General features: G+C 39.2%; 1 protein-coding gene across 2 annotated transcripts; it reads left to right on the top strand.

The window, feature by feature from the left end:
• Positions 1–10408: 10408 nt before the first annotated feature.
• irx4a (iroquois homeobox 4a) lies at positions 10409–16688 on the top strand. Of its 2 annotated transcripts, none has more exons than XM_026185935.1 (5): positions 10409–10925; positions 11834–12085; positions 12963–13069; positions 14824–15134; positions 15977–16688. In XM_026185935.1, exons 1-5 carry the CDS (start codon positions 10881–10883, stop codon positions 16681–16683), a joined length of 1422 nt encoding a protein of 473 aa, XP_026041720.1. In that variant the 5' UTR covers positions 10409–10880; the 3' UTR covers positions 16684–16688. The 2 variants fall into 2 exon arrangements, with proteins under 2 accessions (XP_026041720.1, XP_026041721.1); XM_026185936.1 differs by lacking the exon at positions 10409–10925 and adding an exon at positions 11099–11183.
• The last annotated feature ends 264 nt before the right edge of the window (positions 16689–16952 follow it).

Genomic DNA, 16952 nt, shown 5'->3' with positions numbered 1-16952 from the left:
TTGAAAGAACTTGTGATTGGGTTTCCACGTTGTGCTCCCGTCTGCACATGCCAGCCCTTATCTGCCTTGATATTAACATGGCTCTTTCATTAGAAACCCAGCCCATTTTCTGGTTTATGGGTAAAATAAGATGCAGAATGAGACAATAAAGTGCATTTGTGTTTTAGTGGATGCATAATGAATAAATAATTGTAAGTGCCTGCATAGGCTGCATTGTCTTCAAGAACATAATCACTTCCTACAACACATTCTCTGCCCCTTAACACAGCTACACTCAGTGTACTAGTTCTATTATGTAGGTGAATATTGAAAGAGGATCATGACTTTATAATACCCATGTGCATCACAAGTAGAAACAAATGGAAAATGGTGGAAGAAAATGGAAAAGGGCAGTTTCTGGTAACTATTGCTCAGGTTATTTCTAGACAGAGAGAATGGGAGAAAGCGAAACCCCAGACAGAGGAATTATTTCTTTAAAACTACATCAGAGCTTATACATGTCTAAACAGATGTACTGACATTACTTCCATTGCTCTTAAGACTATTTGAACATTGTTCAAACTATCCAGAGTACTTGTCAGTAAGACCAATGCCATCAGATAGTCTTGTACATAAAATCATATATTTATATATATATATTAGGGGTGCAACGATACACAAAATTCACGGTTCGGTTCGGTTCGATACTTTGGTGTCACGGTTCGATATTTTTTCGATACAAAAAAATGTTCATGCCTTTTTAATTTGTCATTTATTAAAATTATAAATATATATTTTAACTCAAAAGTACAGTTTTTAAATTTAACCCTAACCCTTGTGCGTGTTTTTTATTTTGACAGCGAATGCGCACCTGCGGACCACTTATGTGCAGCCCTGGTTATTTAGCTCGTAATATTGCAGCCACAGAAATTCTTTTGTCCATGAAACCATAGAGCTGCACTTTCTTTTTGCCTTATAGTCTGATTTGTCATAACTTCTCCGTTTTGTGGTAAGCTTTTCTTTGGCTGTCACTTCTTCACCCTGACCTGTCTTATTTGGCTCAGCAGAACTGAAATGCTTTTACACACGCACTCACATAAGCTCAGCGATTCTCTGCGCAATCAACCTCTCACATGTTTAAGCTTGCTGCGGGAGATTTCAGTTGTCATGTTTGCATAGTAAGCTAACGATTAATAAGACGATGTCAGAGGAATTGGTGCACAAATTATCATCACTCACAGATCAGTGCTATATACACAGTTCGCACGATTGCAAAGTGAAAGCAAAAAAACAAGCGCAAATTCAAATGCGATTTCAATATGTCACATATTGACAGTGGCTCACCGATGCCAATGACATAATTACCCAGCTACATTTCTGAAAGAATGCAAAAGCATTGACATATATTTTTCCTACAATAGCCCGACGGGCAGGGAAGAGATAGATTTTGGTAGCCCACTGAAAAAATCGCTAGCTCCGGGACGTCGGGCTAGCGATATTGCAAGCCCTGTATCTGATTGAGGAATCACTCATCTTTGGAAAAGAGAGTTTATTACAGAGAAATGGCTCTTTCCAAAATAAAAGCTATACTATCCGCTTCTTCTGGGCTATATTCTCAGTAGCATAAGGAGAATCATGTGCTAACAGCTGTCTAAATGACTCGGCTAAAGTTAGTAGCATGCTTGCTTTTTTTTGTCTGCTTCCACTTGTCTTTGCACTAGGATGATGTCGGCGTAAATGTGCAGTCATATTCGTTGTGTTCCCACTAGTGCTTTCAGGTTAATCTCGTTGAAATGACCTTAACGCCACAACACGGCAACTCTCCGTTAACGAGCTACCGCCGATCGCTCAGTGCATGGGGCTAGACAGCCAACACGTTAACGAGCTAACTGCGCTAACACACTAGTTCACACCAATGTAATTGAGCATTGCATGGCACATCCAACATACTGTTTTACTTTAGTCCATGACTCGCTTACCTTCAGGGTCATATGTCACATGAAAACCAAAATAATTCCAAACGCCAGATCTGAATGAGGTTCAATTTGCCTGTTGCAAGGAGAGCTTAACTTCTGTCTCGCTAGCTTGCCCTGCGCTCTTCCTTCTGACTATGCTGTCTGTGTGGAGCGCTCAGTGGATCTGCGCTCGACAGTGCAGCCTAGGCGGAGTAGTCGAACACAGATTCACTGAGCGCTCAACACAGACAGCATCGTCAGAAGGAAAATTGATAAAATAAATTACAAATGTTGTATTGTTTGATACATATGCGTACCGAACCGAAAGCACTGTATCGAACGGTTCAATATCGATATGAATATCGTTGCACCCCTAATATATATATATATATATATATATATTAGTACATATATATATACAATTGCAAATTTCATGTGGTGAAAATATATTCAATAACTGGTGGCTGCACATGGCTGCAGATGGGTTGGCTGCACTATTGGTGGTCGCAGGTGTTGGAGTAGTCAAGGAAGTCAGTTTTCTGGTCTAGGGTCTGCCATGACAAAGAAATCTGCCACCTGGCCCCTTGTGTGCATAATGCTATGATCAGCATGATTCCAATGTATGACATGATGGTCTGCTGTTAGTGACACAGATATACACACACACACAAGCACACACACACACACGAATACACACACAGATTGATTGACAAGCATCATTGTTTTGCTGACTAGGCTGGTTGTATTTTCCAGAAGGGCAGACAAAGAAAGCTTTACCATTATTAGATGTGGTGCAGTGAAAAAGTATTTTCACCTTCCTGGGTTTTTTTAAAATTATTTTTCACATTTAAATGTTTCAGATTATAAAATACATTTTAATATTAGACAACCCGAGTAAATATAAACTATACCTGTCTGACAAAGTGAAGCAGGCTAAAAGATGTTAAGAAGCAACACAGCATTCCACAATGGAAAGAAAATCAAGAAAAAAATCACTGACATTTATCAGTCTGGAAAAGGTTACAGAGGTCACACCAGCAAACTACAGTTAGAGCCTTTATCCACAAATGGATAAATCTGGGAATGGTGGTGAGCCTTCCCAGGCTGACTTACCAAAATTACTCCAAGAACACACTGACAGCTCATCCAAATTGCCACAAAAGAATGCAGAACATCTAAAGAACTGCAGGCCTCACTTGTCTCTGTTAAGATCAGAGTTCATAATTCAACAATGAGAAAGACGATATGCAAAAATTTCTTCTTGGAGAGTTCCAAGGAGAAAACCACTGCTGACCAAAAATAAACCAATAGCTCAGCTCACATTTGTCAAAAGACATATTAATGATCCCCAAAACATTTGCGAAAATATTCTCTGGACTCACAAAATGTTAATTTTTTTGGAAGATCCTGGTCCTGTTATCTAGAGAAAAAAACTAACATAACATTTCATAAAAAGAACATCAAATGAACAGTCAAACACGGTGGTGGTCATGTGATAATCTGGGGCTGCTTTGCTGCTTCAGGACTTGAATGACTTGCTGTAACTGATGGAACCATAAATTCTGCTCTATACCAGAAAATCCTGAAGGAGAATCCCAGCCGTTAGTTCGTGCCCTGAAGTTCAGAAGCACTTGGATCATGCAGCAGGTAAATGATGTGAAACACACCAGCTAGTCCACCTCAGAATCTCTCTAAATAATAATAATAATAACAAATAAATAATAATAATAATAACAACCTTAAACAGAATGTTCATGCTGGAAAACCCTCCAAAGTGGCTGAATTAAAACAATTCTGTAAAGAACAGTGCGCCAAAGTTCTTCTATATTGATATGAAATACTTATTGCCACTTATCGCAAACACTGGATTGCAGTTTTCCTGCCAAGGGTGCCACAACCAGTATTAGGTTTAGGGGGGACATTTTTTTCACACAGGGCCAGGCAAGTTTGAATATCTTTTTTTCCTTAATAAATGAAGTCATCATTTAAAAACTACATTTCATATTTACTCGAGTTTTCACGGTCTAATATTAAAATTTGTTTGATGATTTAAAACACGTAAGCGTGAAAAAAATGCAAAAACCGAAGATATCAACAGGGGAGCAAATAGTTTTTCACTGAACAGTAAATGTAGATAGTGTATCTGGTACACATAGATTTGCCCTACCAAATAGATTAATTTTTAAAGGTAATATAGTTAAAGTCAAAACCATATGCTTATATAATAAGCATCCAAAGACTCCCCAAAATTAAAATGTTACAATAAACTACAAACTTTTGTTTTGGTGGATTTGGTCTCAGGGTAAAGTAAATTGTGTTTGTTGCTCCTATACTGCACAACGTAATGCATTTTTTTTTGCTACAGAAAATAAAATATGAGAGTAGATTTAACTTACGAAAAATGGGGAATTACATGTGTTCAATAAAGAGATTTATGCTACGTTCTTTTTTTCTTTTTTCTTTTTTTTATAGAATCAGAAGTAACCATATTTGAAAGTGTGGTTTCTGTGCTAAGTTAGAGCTAACACTAGCGAGCTTAGTGTTAGCGAGCTTAGTGTTAGCTCAGTTTATGGAGCTTAAGCAGCATCCATAAACTATATACTTGGGATGGGAATCGATTAGTCCAATTCCTTGGAATTGTTAGTCTGCTTCGGTATCAACCCTGCTTATTGCACTCCTACAGTTGTGTCCGAGCAGGAAAATAGTGGTGCAGTCTACAACATGAATATCAACATTACTTTAATCAATTGATTAATTAAGTATCGTACTGCATTACTTTTAAGAAAAGTGTTCCACGTAATATGTGTAATAATTGCTTTTGTTCAATGACCTCACCACTAATCACAAAAAAGAGGGAAATACCTCCACTATGCACAAACATTTGACCACACAGCATGTAATCCAATGGTTGCCACTCTTAAAGCAGAGCCGATGAAAACTCAATGAGAATCAATAAGAGAACTGATAGGGAATCAAATCGATAAGTGATATCAGTAATGGAATAAGAATAGCTAAATTTGTATAAGTACCGTATACGTTACATGGGCCCAAAAATCTGATAACTACCACTACAGCAAATGAAATAGAATTTCACTAAAAATTGACTCCTTGGTCATTTTGTGAGTAAATGAAACAAGAAGCCACATTGTTTTGTTTAAACATTTTCTTTTCAAATATTTGCATTAAAAATAATTCAAAAGACACCAGTGTGCTACACATCATCCATTGATAAAGTTAAGTAACTCAAAATTAGCTGTAGTCAGTTATTAGGGCACTGAAAGTGCCTAAAGTTTTCTTCTAATTTAAATTTACAAGCTTAATTAAAGAAAATTACTTACTGTATACTCTTGCTCCATTCACCCCAACCGGTCACAGCAGATGGCCACTCTTCCCTGAGCTTGGTTGTGCTGGAGGTTTCGTACAGTTAAAAGGGAGTTCTTCCTTCCCACTTTTGCCAAAGCGCTTGCTCATATGATTGTTGGGTTTTTCTCTGTATGTATTATTGTAGGTTCTACCATCCAATATAAAGCGTCTTGAGGTGACTGTTCTTGTGAGTTGGCGCTATATAAATAAAATTGAATTGAATTGTATAGACACCGAGATGGTCTTGTGGAGACAGCCTCTACTGCAAGTTCAAGGTACATTAACTTTTTATCCCTGCAGTTTTCCACTAGATTGTAAAATGTTATATCAAGATTACTGTAGCAGTTGAGTAGCCACTTAAGCACAATAAATGTTTTCGAACTAGAAGCGGTCAAATAATTATGACAAGATCTTATCACTTAAGTGGTAGAGTAAATAACTAGTAATGAAATGTCTAAAGAATAATTAAATAAGTATAAACATAGAATGAGGTCAGATGTTGTACAAATGATCTCAAACATTTTTGTCTTTTTTGGGGGGGGGATTCCAGTACAGGGATAACAAAACAGCTGCCTGTTTTACAGGAGATTTGATTGTGTTCCCTCATATCCTTGTCTACGTAATGGGCATACATACAAAGTCTGTCCAAGAACACAACCTGTGAACATAGGACCAACACCAGGATTTACAAGACACATTGGGTTCTCATTTTGGGGACCTGGGAGTCTACATATAGTACTTCCGTGTTTCAGTGCCCGGCCAGTTGCTAAGGGAACACCTGCAGATAGCTAGTTAACTAAGTGCAGCGAAGATGCTGCCGTAGTGGTGATCAATTATGAATGACCTGAGAGAACTTTGACATGTTAAACCTCTTAGAGAGGCTGAAGAAGACTAACACCCGGAGAGATGGGAGCTAGAGGAAAACTGAGAAATAGAGGGTCGGGTACATTCATCTCAAGCATATTATCATGTTACTTTTATAAAGTGGAAGCTCCATTTCACTGGATTTTACCATCATTGCTTTGCACCCTACTTGGATACAAGGTGCTAATTCTGCATAATTTGCATAATTCATCACAGTCCATCTTCATAATATGCATAATGCAGTAAATATCAAATCTTTCCCACCACATCCTGAGTGACTAAAGTGTTGCTTCATGGAGTTGTGCAACATTAACAGAAATTACAATCTGTTCTTTCAGCTTTGTAATGCTTTTGATTACAGCCCATAAATTACATCTCACAAATATTGCCTTTTGTCTAACATTGTAGCCAGCTGTAAATACCCCCCAAAATGGGGACAAAGGATTGCTTTAATTAACAGCTTGTACAGTCCAGAAATTACACCGTTATAAGGCAGCATCATCTCATATTTTTAATGAAATCTGGTCAAAACATTTTAATTAATAAAAAGCATGCTACACTTTTCTTTATACTATAATTCATTAAGTAAACATCTGTAGACTTTTTTTCACAGCAAACATTTTGACTTATCACAGTAGGGAAAACACAATGAATTCCACTTATGGGACACTTAATGGAACTGAGCCCTCATTACCTTTCCCCTCTGACAAGCAAAAATGCCTGCAGTAAAAGAAAATATTTAGTATTTTGTTTCTTATGAACAAAAATAATAAAGTAGGAAATCACAAAAGAAAGGAAGACAGAAAAGAAATCTTTATAAAAATAGCTGTTTACCAGCTTATTCTCTATCTTGTCTCTTATAGACTTGCCCCATTACAGGTATCCATTACTAATTGACTGATATTTTTAGAATTAACTGGAAAAACAGTACTTTGAAGGAATCAACTTCAAAAACAACTCCAGTTTGAAAAGACTGCTGGTCACAGTGTACAAACCACCAAGACACTGCTAGCAACAACAAAGAATTCCTATTTTTTACACCAAGTTCTTGAAGAAGCCAAGCTTTCTGCTCCACTTATATAAAAAATAAATAAACTTAGGCTTTAGAACCCAATGATAACTGAGGAAAAACAGTTAATTTACTTTAAAAGAGAAATAAGCTATACTTTGAGAAGATCACTAGAGATCAATGTTCCAGTGGGACACCAAGACTAGACAGTATCTAGACTGATGTTGTGCTGGATAAGCATTCTGTTTGATTGCTAGTGTGTAAGAATGCTTAGACATATTTCCACGACTACAGAAGGAGAAACATGGACACTATTGGAAAGCCTGGGAGCTGCTCGGGGCTTCATGTCATAGAGAGAGTTTGTCTGTGCAGCTGTCTTCAACTATTGAGGTCACTGTTGGTTTTCTACACTGCTGACTGAAAAAACAGTTATTGAGACAGTCGACCAGAAGACATCAGAGCACTGGAGCATTGTCCACATAAGGTGAAACAGAATGTGACAAAATGCACTCTATACTGCAACAAAAAAGACCAATGCCTTTAAAAGAAATAACATGCCATTATGGATAACATTCCGTTTTCATTCATAGCTCCAGAAGAGAAGAGAAGAGACATAAAGACGATCCACTGAGTTTGTTCACCTGATCTTAACCCACGTCTGGGAGTTTGAACATGGCAGAGGTTAACATCAGAACTATCACTGAACCACACTTGATTCAGACAAGTTTCCTGTCTCAGTTCTAAGTCAGCTCTCATATTGTGAGCAGAACGCACACATTTTGCCTCTGCTGCTTCAGTCTGGGAGTATAAACTGCTCACACAAAGTTAAAAAAAATTCTTATCTGAAAAAAATCAACATGAAAAATGAATTACAAGTAAATTACATTTTTTTCCCAGCTCTTACAGATCCAGACCATGTAGATTTAAATATGGACAAACTACTTTCCTTTTTTTAAAGATTTCCTCATATGACCTCAAACCAGAAGACTGACAGATGGCTTTAACAAACCCACAACATAGTTCGCTTAGTAAACTCAGCTCCCACTCCACTTTCCTGTGTGTATTTCTTTCGACGTAAACAGTCCCACACATATATCTCCCGCGCACTCTCCTCCTCCTCTTGGCTCATTAATCAACAGCAGATTATCAGGAAACTGACACTTTGTATTATGAGTTCCGTTGGAAAGTCAATGCAAGTTATCAGGCTCGATTCAAAGTGCAACTAAAGATTATTCAAATTGCAGTAATTTGGGCTGATCTGATGTGGATGAGCACAATTTCAAGCTCTCTGTGGGTATTCTTATGCAGAGTAATTTGCAATATAGTGATGTATAGTCTAATTTGAGTGAAGGGGTTGATTTATGTTGCTCTGTGAACATGATGGATGCTCCTACACCAGGTCTCTACTGAACACAGCTATCTATCCTAATCTGTACAGTAAAGCCACCTTCAAGTGGCTCATTAATCTAGATCATTAGTAACTGATATATTTTTCTGATTATCGTGTTTATCCTCAGTAAAAAAGGAAGGAACCACACAAGTGCAACCAGACCATAAGCATTACTCCTTTGCCCTAAAATGGAACAGCATCTTCCCCCTGCTTGCGCCACTTTAACCACAGAGCATCTCTGCTTCCTCACATCTGGAAGGAAGGGGAAAAAGAATCTCCTCTTTTAATCTTTAAACGCTAAACAAGCATGAACCTCCTTTATTTTCCGTCTAAAAGGCATACACTAATGCGCCTAAATATTTTATCAGGGGCGCATGATAAAACTGGGTAGCGCAGTGGATAATGAAAAGGTATACACCCAGGGGGAGGAGGTGTGAGCCGTAGCCTATAGTTCAGTGGATGTGTCTCTCCTTACCTCTGTACACCAACATGTGTAGAGGTGTATGCAAATAGAAACAGACAAAGCTGGACGCCCAGGTAAGTCTATAATGCGTGCGCGTGTGTATTTGTGTTTACCCCAATCCAAAATGAAGGTGTCATCACTTTCTCCTTCGTTTCGTCCCGTGTGTGATGTTGAAGATAAATTGGGTCCCGCCCTGCCTTTATGCACTACGTCGCACATAAACTCAATAAAGGAAAAAAGTCTAAATTTATAAGACAAAACGGAGCAGTAGGCCCTCCGTGTGTGTTCGTGTGTGTGTGAGAGCTGTGAGTGAGTGTATGCTTGAGCGGTTCAGACGGGTTGTTAATGTTGAGGTGGCATTAGAGTTAATGCAAATTAAAAAGGGCTGGCTGATCCCTTTTGACCCCCCCGTTCACTGTGTTAATGCGGCCATTTGCTTGGAGGTACTAACCCCCTATAATTCAATTTGTCAAAATGAATGAGAGAACAGACATCTTATAAAGCCCACCCTCCCACAGAAACCCAACTTCTTCACAAAAATTATTTAAAAAGAAAAAAAAGAGCGACACGAGGCAAAAGTTACTTAACCGAAGCACAAACGTCTTCGTCCTCAGAGCTCTTTATTACTTCTTTCATCTGTAAATGAAAGCAAGCAATTATTGCAAGGTGCCGGAATCATATTATTATGTTGGCCCGGGTCCCCTAGATAGTCATCAATCACTCTCAATCGACCTGTCACCGGCAGGCAGAGATCCAGCTGGAGAGGAGAGAGGAAGGAGGAGGGAGGGAGGAGAAGGAGGAGGAGTACATCATCATTAATTTGAGGAGTGACCCCTGGGGCTATCCACATGTCTCAACCCGGGATTCTCCAAGCAGGGCAACGCGCACCGGCAAGGTGGCGAGCCAGTTTTGGGGGTTTTTACAGCAGTTTGATGAGTCTTCCTAACAAATACACAAGTGATAGATAGATAGATAGATAGATAGATAGATAGATAGATAGATAGATAGATAGATAGATAGATAGATAGATAGATAGATAGATAGATAGATAGATAGATATTGCACCGAATGTTAGTATTATAAAATACATTCACTTTGTTAATTAATTAGTTTCATCTTTGGCTGCTATCTTTAGTATGAAAATATTCTTCACAAATTAATTTGAAACCAATTAGCTCCCAGTGTGATTAGAAGTTGTTCGGAGGAATGATAGGAATGTGCTTCATTAGGCCTAATTCATTTAAGCGGATACAGACGTGTGCATATTTAAGCCACTGATTGGCCTAATTGATTGATTGCTCGTGCAAATTAATCTCCAGGACATATTCGTGTTCATAAAGGTACTCCGTGCCTTTTACTCTATTAAACATTTCCTCTTTATATCGTGCTTTCAGTTTTTTTCTCGTCATCCTGAGAAAGAAAATGCATATTAAAGTTACAGTCTGGTCATTTTTAGAGTGGGAAACTTCTGACGTCACAGTCACCGGCGTTTAAAACAACCTGCCTCTGCTGCTGACGTCTTTTATACTACTTTTTATAGGCAAAAATATGTATCTGACAACAAAGTGATTATTCTTGGCAAAGAAGCTCGTGTTTCCCTAATGCGTTTATTTATTGTTAGTGGAGTTTTAAAAAAGGAAAAGGACAGGTTTGATTAGGTGGTTTAGTTAATGCAGTTTAAAGTCGTTTGAGTGGGGGCTTTTTACAAATTAAACATGCTACTCTGCTTCGCCCTATAAGCATCCTAGGAGCCTGTGCTTACCAATCAATTGGTACAGTCAAACAGAGCCGCAGCCTGCGTTAGAGTGGAGACCTTCAGTCTCGCTTTATTTCTGGATATTGGGGGACTTCTCTACCATGTCATATCCACAATTTGGATATCCCTATTCGTCTGCTCCACAAGTAAGTTCGTGTAACTACGTTTGTTTATAGGATGCTGTGGTATTCATGTCGCAACGGGTGATTGTCTCATCGATTTAAGCTTCATCCCTTTACGCACTTTAGCCAAGATTCCGGGAGACTTTTAATGTCTTTTCGGGCACCGGAAAGGTATTGCATTGCAGCCAGTGGTACCTGTGTAGCTAAAGCGAGAAAGAAAGGGGGTGAAAAGAAGGTATCCAGAAACCATCGAGACCCCCGACCTCCTGTTCACTGATTTCTGTAAGATAATAGCCGCTGTGTAATGTTAACCATATGTTTATCTGCTTTGGAACACACATGGCAACTTGTTCAGCACACGCCATGTGTGTTTTGCGCTATAACAGCAGCTGTTTTATTTTGGCTGTGAGCCATGAAAAATCGTTTGGCTCTTTACTTTAGGTATTACCGAGCAATCTCTGGGAAAAGCATGTATCTGTTTGCAAGGCATGGATTTTGATTTTGAATCAAGCCTGTTAGACGGCACATTTTGGACAGTTTTACGCGCATATTATCACGCGAACAGAGTTGTGGCGTTCGACTTTAGATCTGGTCTGCTCTGATCTATTTTAGTCGCCAATAGATCTGCCATTTTTAAATGGGCAATCCACAAAAAAAGGGCAGACAATGTAGATCATTTCAAAAGAAGTAAATTGTATAATTTTAAAAACGAACTTTTTTATAGCCAAGTTTAATTTCGCGATCTGTGAAAGTGAAACGTGTAGAACTTTTTTTAATCAAGACAATTTTTAAGACAAGTTTTAAACTAACTTCGTCACCTGTCATTCTGTTTCAGTGCAACATTAAATTAAGCAGCCTATGTTCTAATTTAAAAAAAAAAAAAAGAAAGAAAGAAAAAACAGCCGATGAATTTTCTCTTGATCTCCACCCAGTTCCTGATGACAACTAACTCTCTGACCACTTGCTGCGAGTCCACCGGCAGATCCATAGCCGACTCCGGAGTAGCGGCTTCCGGACAGACACCTGTCTACTGTCCCGTGTATGAGAGCCGGCTGCTGGCCACGGCGAGACACGAGCTGAGCTCAGCCGCTGCGCTGGGAGTGTACGGGAGCCCTTACACCAGTGGTCAAGGCTATGGGAATTACGTTACATATGGCACGGACGCATCCGCTTTCTACTCACTGGTAAGCCCTTCATCTGATCCCTCTTGGCATTGATTTATGGACCTGCAAGGTTCAGAAGCTGAAGCAGGCACACCTCTCTTCTCCCTCTCATTTTTAATGTTCTACGTAGCAAAACATTAGCCTTTAAATGCAGAAGATGCATTCTTATATTCAAGACAACCGTTTCAAGGAAATTAAAAATTCACTCCAAAGAATAACACACTTCGTATCAGCTTGTGTTGATGCAGGTTAATTTTAAACGTATGTGATTTCCGTCGTTTTCAGTCTGTTTCATCTCTGCAAAAGTGAATTTGAAGACTCAGCCTGATAAAATTGTCAGAACACGAGTGCAAATAACTTCTTTATTTAATTAATTTTTTTTATTTTAATTGAATGATTCTAAAAGGAAGACATGCTCATATAAAGTAAAGTATTGCTTGTTTCATTTTGGTTTCATATAAAATTCCATGTAGTGGAATCACTGTTGGCAGTAAAGGGGTGGTTGGAATCTTCTTAGACATTATTTTACCTACAACTGTGAATTCTAATTATTTATTTTGTCTGATTTGTTTTTAAAAATAATCAGAGTTCCAACTTTTCAGTCCTTAAAAAAAGTCTTGTCCCTGCAGTTGGTATACAATCATATTTATATCTACACAAAATATGAGATGGATTTTTTCTTCACTTTTAGCAGAACATTATTGTTGTATTGTATTATTGGGCTTTTGTTTTTGTGATAGTTTGGATTTCTTTGGGAATCATTATCCTTGTTGATGGCAACCTAAAAGTACAACCAATGCGCATCTCTTCTTGTCAAGTTGATTGTTTAAAATGCTGCAATACCTTCCCCTTTTTGTGTGTCACTCTTCTAAAAATGTGTCTTGCTGTATGATTGCAGGGTACATTTGATACTAAAGATGCCACAGCTTCTGCGCATGCGGGAATAACCCAGGCCACAGCTTACTACCCCTATGATCCTACCTTGGGGCAGTATCAGTATGACAGGTAGGTTTCTGTGACAGCTGATTTTTCTTTTTTGACATGTTAAAAAAGCTCATTATCAGTTCAAACAACAGACCACTTGATGTAGACCCAATATCCTGCTTGAGTAAAATGTGGTACAGGCAGAAAAACAGAGGGAAGTCAGTTACATCAGAAATAATTTTGAACTATGCGCTTTAAGTCTGCTATCCCAAAAAAGTGAAAACTTATCCCAGGTTTCTTAAGCAACAAACACAAGATGTAACTAAAATGAAAGCGAGAGGTAAATATTGAGCTGTAGTTTAGGGTCAGTTTCCTGGCATTAAATCAATCATTCCTGAGGGGTCAAGGCCATTCTCATCGCGTCAAGCAACACTGGGTGATCACCTTCATCTCATGACACATTTCTTTTCTGATGGGGTGAATTGCCTCAGAGGACCCATGCCCCTTTCATCAAAACATAAGGCCTGTACACTGTTGCGAAGAGCATGCCTGCCATATTGAAAGGTCTTCCCAATAATCAGCTGACATCCGCAATAAGTCTGTGATGTGGTGAAAAGGTAGCGTGTGAACGTGATTCATATGTGACTGTGCATTTACCTTAAAACAGAACCTAGCAGCGGTATCAGAACTGCATTGTGATACCACATGCTTGCTTTTATTATTATTGCACATTCGTTGATCACACTCGATATTGTATTGGCGGTACTCGATGTCTTATGCAGACTTCGAGCTTTTCAACATGTAGCCCAAAACCTAAGCGACAAGTGCTTTTGCCAATCACTTTTAATACCGCATAAAGGGCAAAAGATGCTCGAAAGTGCACACACTGCAAAAAGCTAAATAACCTGTGTCACCCAGATGAGCAAGCAGGCCAACAGCAGCACCATACTGTCTGCACTCATCTTTTACCTGAGGGCTCATCATTACACTCAATAAAGCAATTTTACAGTCTATTTTATCTGAGAACAACACAGGCTAAGGAAAGGTGCAGCACTTGTCTCCTTTTGATTCCCTTTTCAGTGCATGACCTGCTCTAAGCTATACGGAGCAATAAAGGCCTCATAAAAGCCTCCCAAGAGGACTTTTACAGCTCACTGCGGACTGAAAATCAACAGCATGCATTTTAAATGTAGGCTTATGGTTGATATTTGTGGGAGAGGTGAGGGTAGGGAAAGAGCTGTAGCCTGTGCTAAGAATGGTTTTAATAGGTGGCACAACAAAAATGACCAGAAAAAAAGAATGCTTACCATAATTTACACTCTTCATCTTTACTAAGCTTATATTTTTTTAAATGACAGTAATAGCATATTAACTTTGTGAGAGCTTTGCATTATCTGAGGGGGTTTTAGGGACGTTGTCAGAGTCTCTGTTGCTTTTGATGCCTTCAGTCTTATAAAGCATTTTCTGTGGACTTCACATGACTTTGCAGCTTTCTATGAAATATTAGCGTGTACAGTATGTAACCTTTGACAGGGTAATGATCTTCTGCTTGCATGCCTTTCGCTACAGCTTCGGAATTATATCTCTTAAGTGAAACATGCTTCTGATATTCAGTTTTAAATTTTATTTGCGCTGACGAAGGCAGGAGTGTGACTCCAAGGCTTATAAAACATGATACGCATCAGCTCAGAAAAATTCCAAGATGCAGATGGCTCTGTCATGGCTGTAAGGAGAGAAACTGCCAGGACAGTGCTTTAAAAATTGTCAAGCAACAAGCGTTACATACTATATTTACTCTCTCATTAGTATTTTGCTTGCCTTCTTCTCATTAACAGATATGGCTCCATGGATGGGGGAACAAGACGAAAGAATGCTACACGAGAGACAACCAGCACGCTGAAGGCCTGGCTACAGGAGCACAGGAAGAACCCATATCCGACTAAAGGAGAGAAGATCATGCTGGCCATTATCACTAAAATGACCCTGACGCAGGTCTCCACCTGGTTCGCAAATGCTAGAAGGAGGCTCAAGAAGGAGAACAAGATGACATGGCCGCCGAGAAACAAGGGCTCAGAGGAGAAAAGATATGACGATGATGAGGATGGATCTCAAGAGGAGCAGATAAAAAGCGAGAACAATGACGATGGTTAGTGTCAGAGTGCTTTGCAAGGATAAAGTAAAGCTGTAAAACTCCAAAGCTGAACTCTTTCTAAGGGAAGTTTTTGACTTTTCATATAGTTCACAATAACAAAGATGAGATTTAGTTTTTTTATTTAGTTTTTTTATAAAGACTAAATAAATAATTTGCTCCTTTACAGCTATAGACAGACACTTAATAAATAGACTTTTCCTTAAATTACAAATTGTAGCATTCTGCAGCATTTTGAATTCCATACCAGACTGTACAGATAGTCCTATAAAACCTGACCACACTCATATTTTAGTTTACTCTGACATCTCTTACAAAGAAATATATTTTTAATAGAAGGTTTTATACTGTAATTATAGATAGACACTACATCCTGATAATAAATAATTTGTTTGACTGAAAGGTTTACCAATGATCTGTGCCACATTATAGGCTTAATCACGTTTACTATATGACACGTGAAACCTGTCAGCAGCAACATTATTTTTGAACTATGCTGCACAGGCCTGCCATCAGACTGGGCCAACACTAAGAACTTACTAATGGAGGAACATGAGACAGGCCTCAGTCAGAGTTAAAAAAGAGTCAGATATATAAATAAGTTTAGACTCCTGGAGTTTTGATATCAGATTAAGCAGTTAATTGTGATAGAGTTGAATACATTGGAATTAAAACTCTGTTTGTTTTTTTTAGCTTAAGGGAACCTTTATTTTCCCCAAACATTATAATTTGCAGGTGTGAAACATTAATTTACACCTTTGATTGGAAGCCTATTTTCTGTCCTGCTGTGTGACACTGACTGACACGCCCCTCGTTTCTTTTCTGTTCTTGTTCTCCAGAGACCAGAAGCCGGCCCGACAAGGACCTCCAGTTGAGCGACTTGGACGATTTCGACACGCTGGAGTCTGAAAGCTCTGAGTGTGAGCTGAAGCACCGATATCACATGAACACACATATGACCACAACGACAACCGACTGCCCAGGCGAACACCTCCTCAAGGACGCGTCTCTGAAACTCTCCATCCCCGTTTCTCTCGGTGAGGAGCAGGACTTGAGCAAGAGTTGTCTCAAAACGAATCATAACGACGGCTTCCAGTCGGACAGCAGACAGCAGGAAAAGGCGTGCTATAATCAGCAGCAAGGGCACCAGATATTAGACGGCAAACCTCGGATCTGGTCTTTGGCGCAGACCGCGACGTCTCTGAACCAAACAGAGTACCCATCCTGTATGCTGAGGTGCCAGCCCCCGCCCTCCTCCCTCACCCCGTCCCCCGCCGCTACCTCCCCCGTGACCGGCCTGGACAGGCAGGACTCGCCGGTCACAACCCTGAGAAACTGGGTGGACGGGGTTTTTCACGACCCCTTGTTCAGGCACAGCACTTTGAGCCAAGCCCTGACCAACACCACCGTCTCTTGGACCACGAACACCAAAGGCACAATTCTGGAGGCTGAGAGAAGCACGTCGGCCTTGCAGCAGCATCAAAACTCCTCCAAAGACAGTGCCATGAGTTTTCCAAAAACTATCAATAAACTTTTCTGCTCCTAACAAAACCAAATGATCCTTTCTTGCAAAGAGAGTGGAAGACTTTTTGTGACTAAAACTCGGATGGAAGAAAAAAGAAAAGAAAAGAGAGAGAGAACTATTGCGTGTCTATGATTCCCTTGTTATGTTTTATTCTTTATTAAAACAGTTGTAGCCATAAACTGTTACACTCGAGTTACAGAAGGGAAACATTTCGATTCAACGCACGCACAAAAATGTATAACAAAGTTTACATCTTGGGGAAAAAAAACAACAACAAAAAAATGTAGGCC

The sequence above is a fragment of the Astatotilapia calliptera genome, chromosome 11 (assembly GCF_900246225.1).
Source record: "Astatotilapia calliptera chromosome 11, fAstCal1.2, whole genome shotgun sequence".
Classification (NCBI taxonomy): Eukaryota; Metazoa; Chordata; class Actinopteri; order Cichliformes; family Cichlidae; genus Astatotilapia; species Astatotilapia calliptera.
The sequence above is the reverse complement of the archived record's forward strand: the minus strand, read 5'-3'. Positions and strand labels throughout refer to the sequence as shown.

Excerpts from the sequence above, each read along its gene's own strand:
- irx4a (XM_026185935.1), top strand. The coding sequence starts at position 10,881 with ATGTCATATCCACAATTTGGATATCCCTATTCGTCTGCTCCACAA. Across the intron at positions 10,926-11,833 it reads CCTATTCGTCTGCTCCACAA|TTCCTGATGACAACTAACTC; the intron begins GTAAGTTCGTGT and ends ATCTCCACCCAG. Across the intron at positions 13,070-14,823 it reads GGGCAGTATCAGTATGACAG|ATATGGCTCCATGGATGGGG; the intron begins GTAGGTTTCTGT and ends TCTCATTAACAG.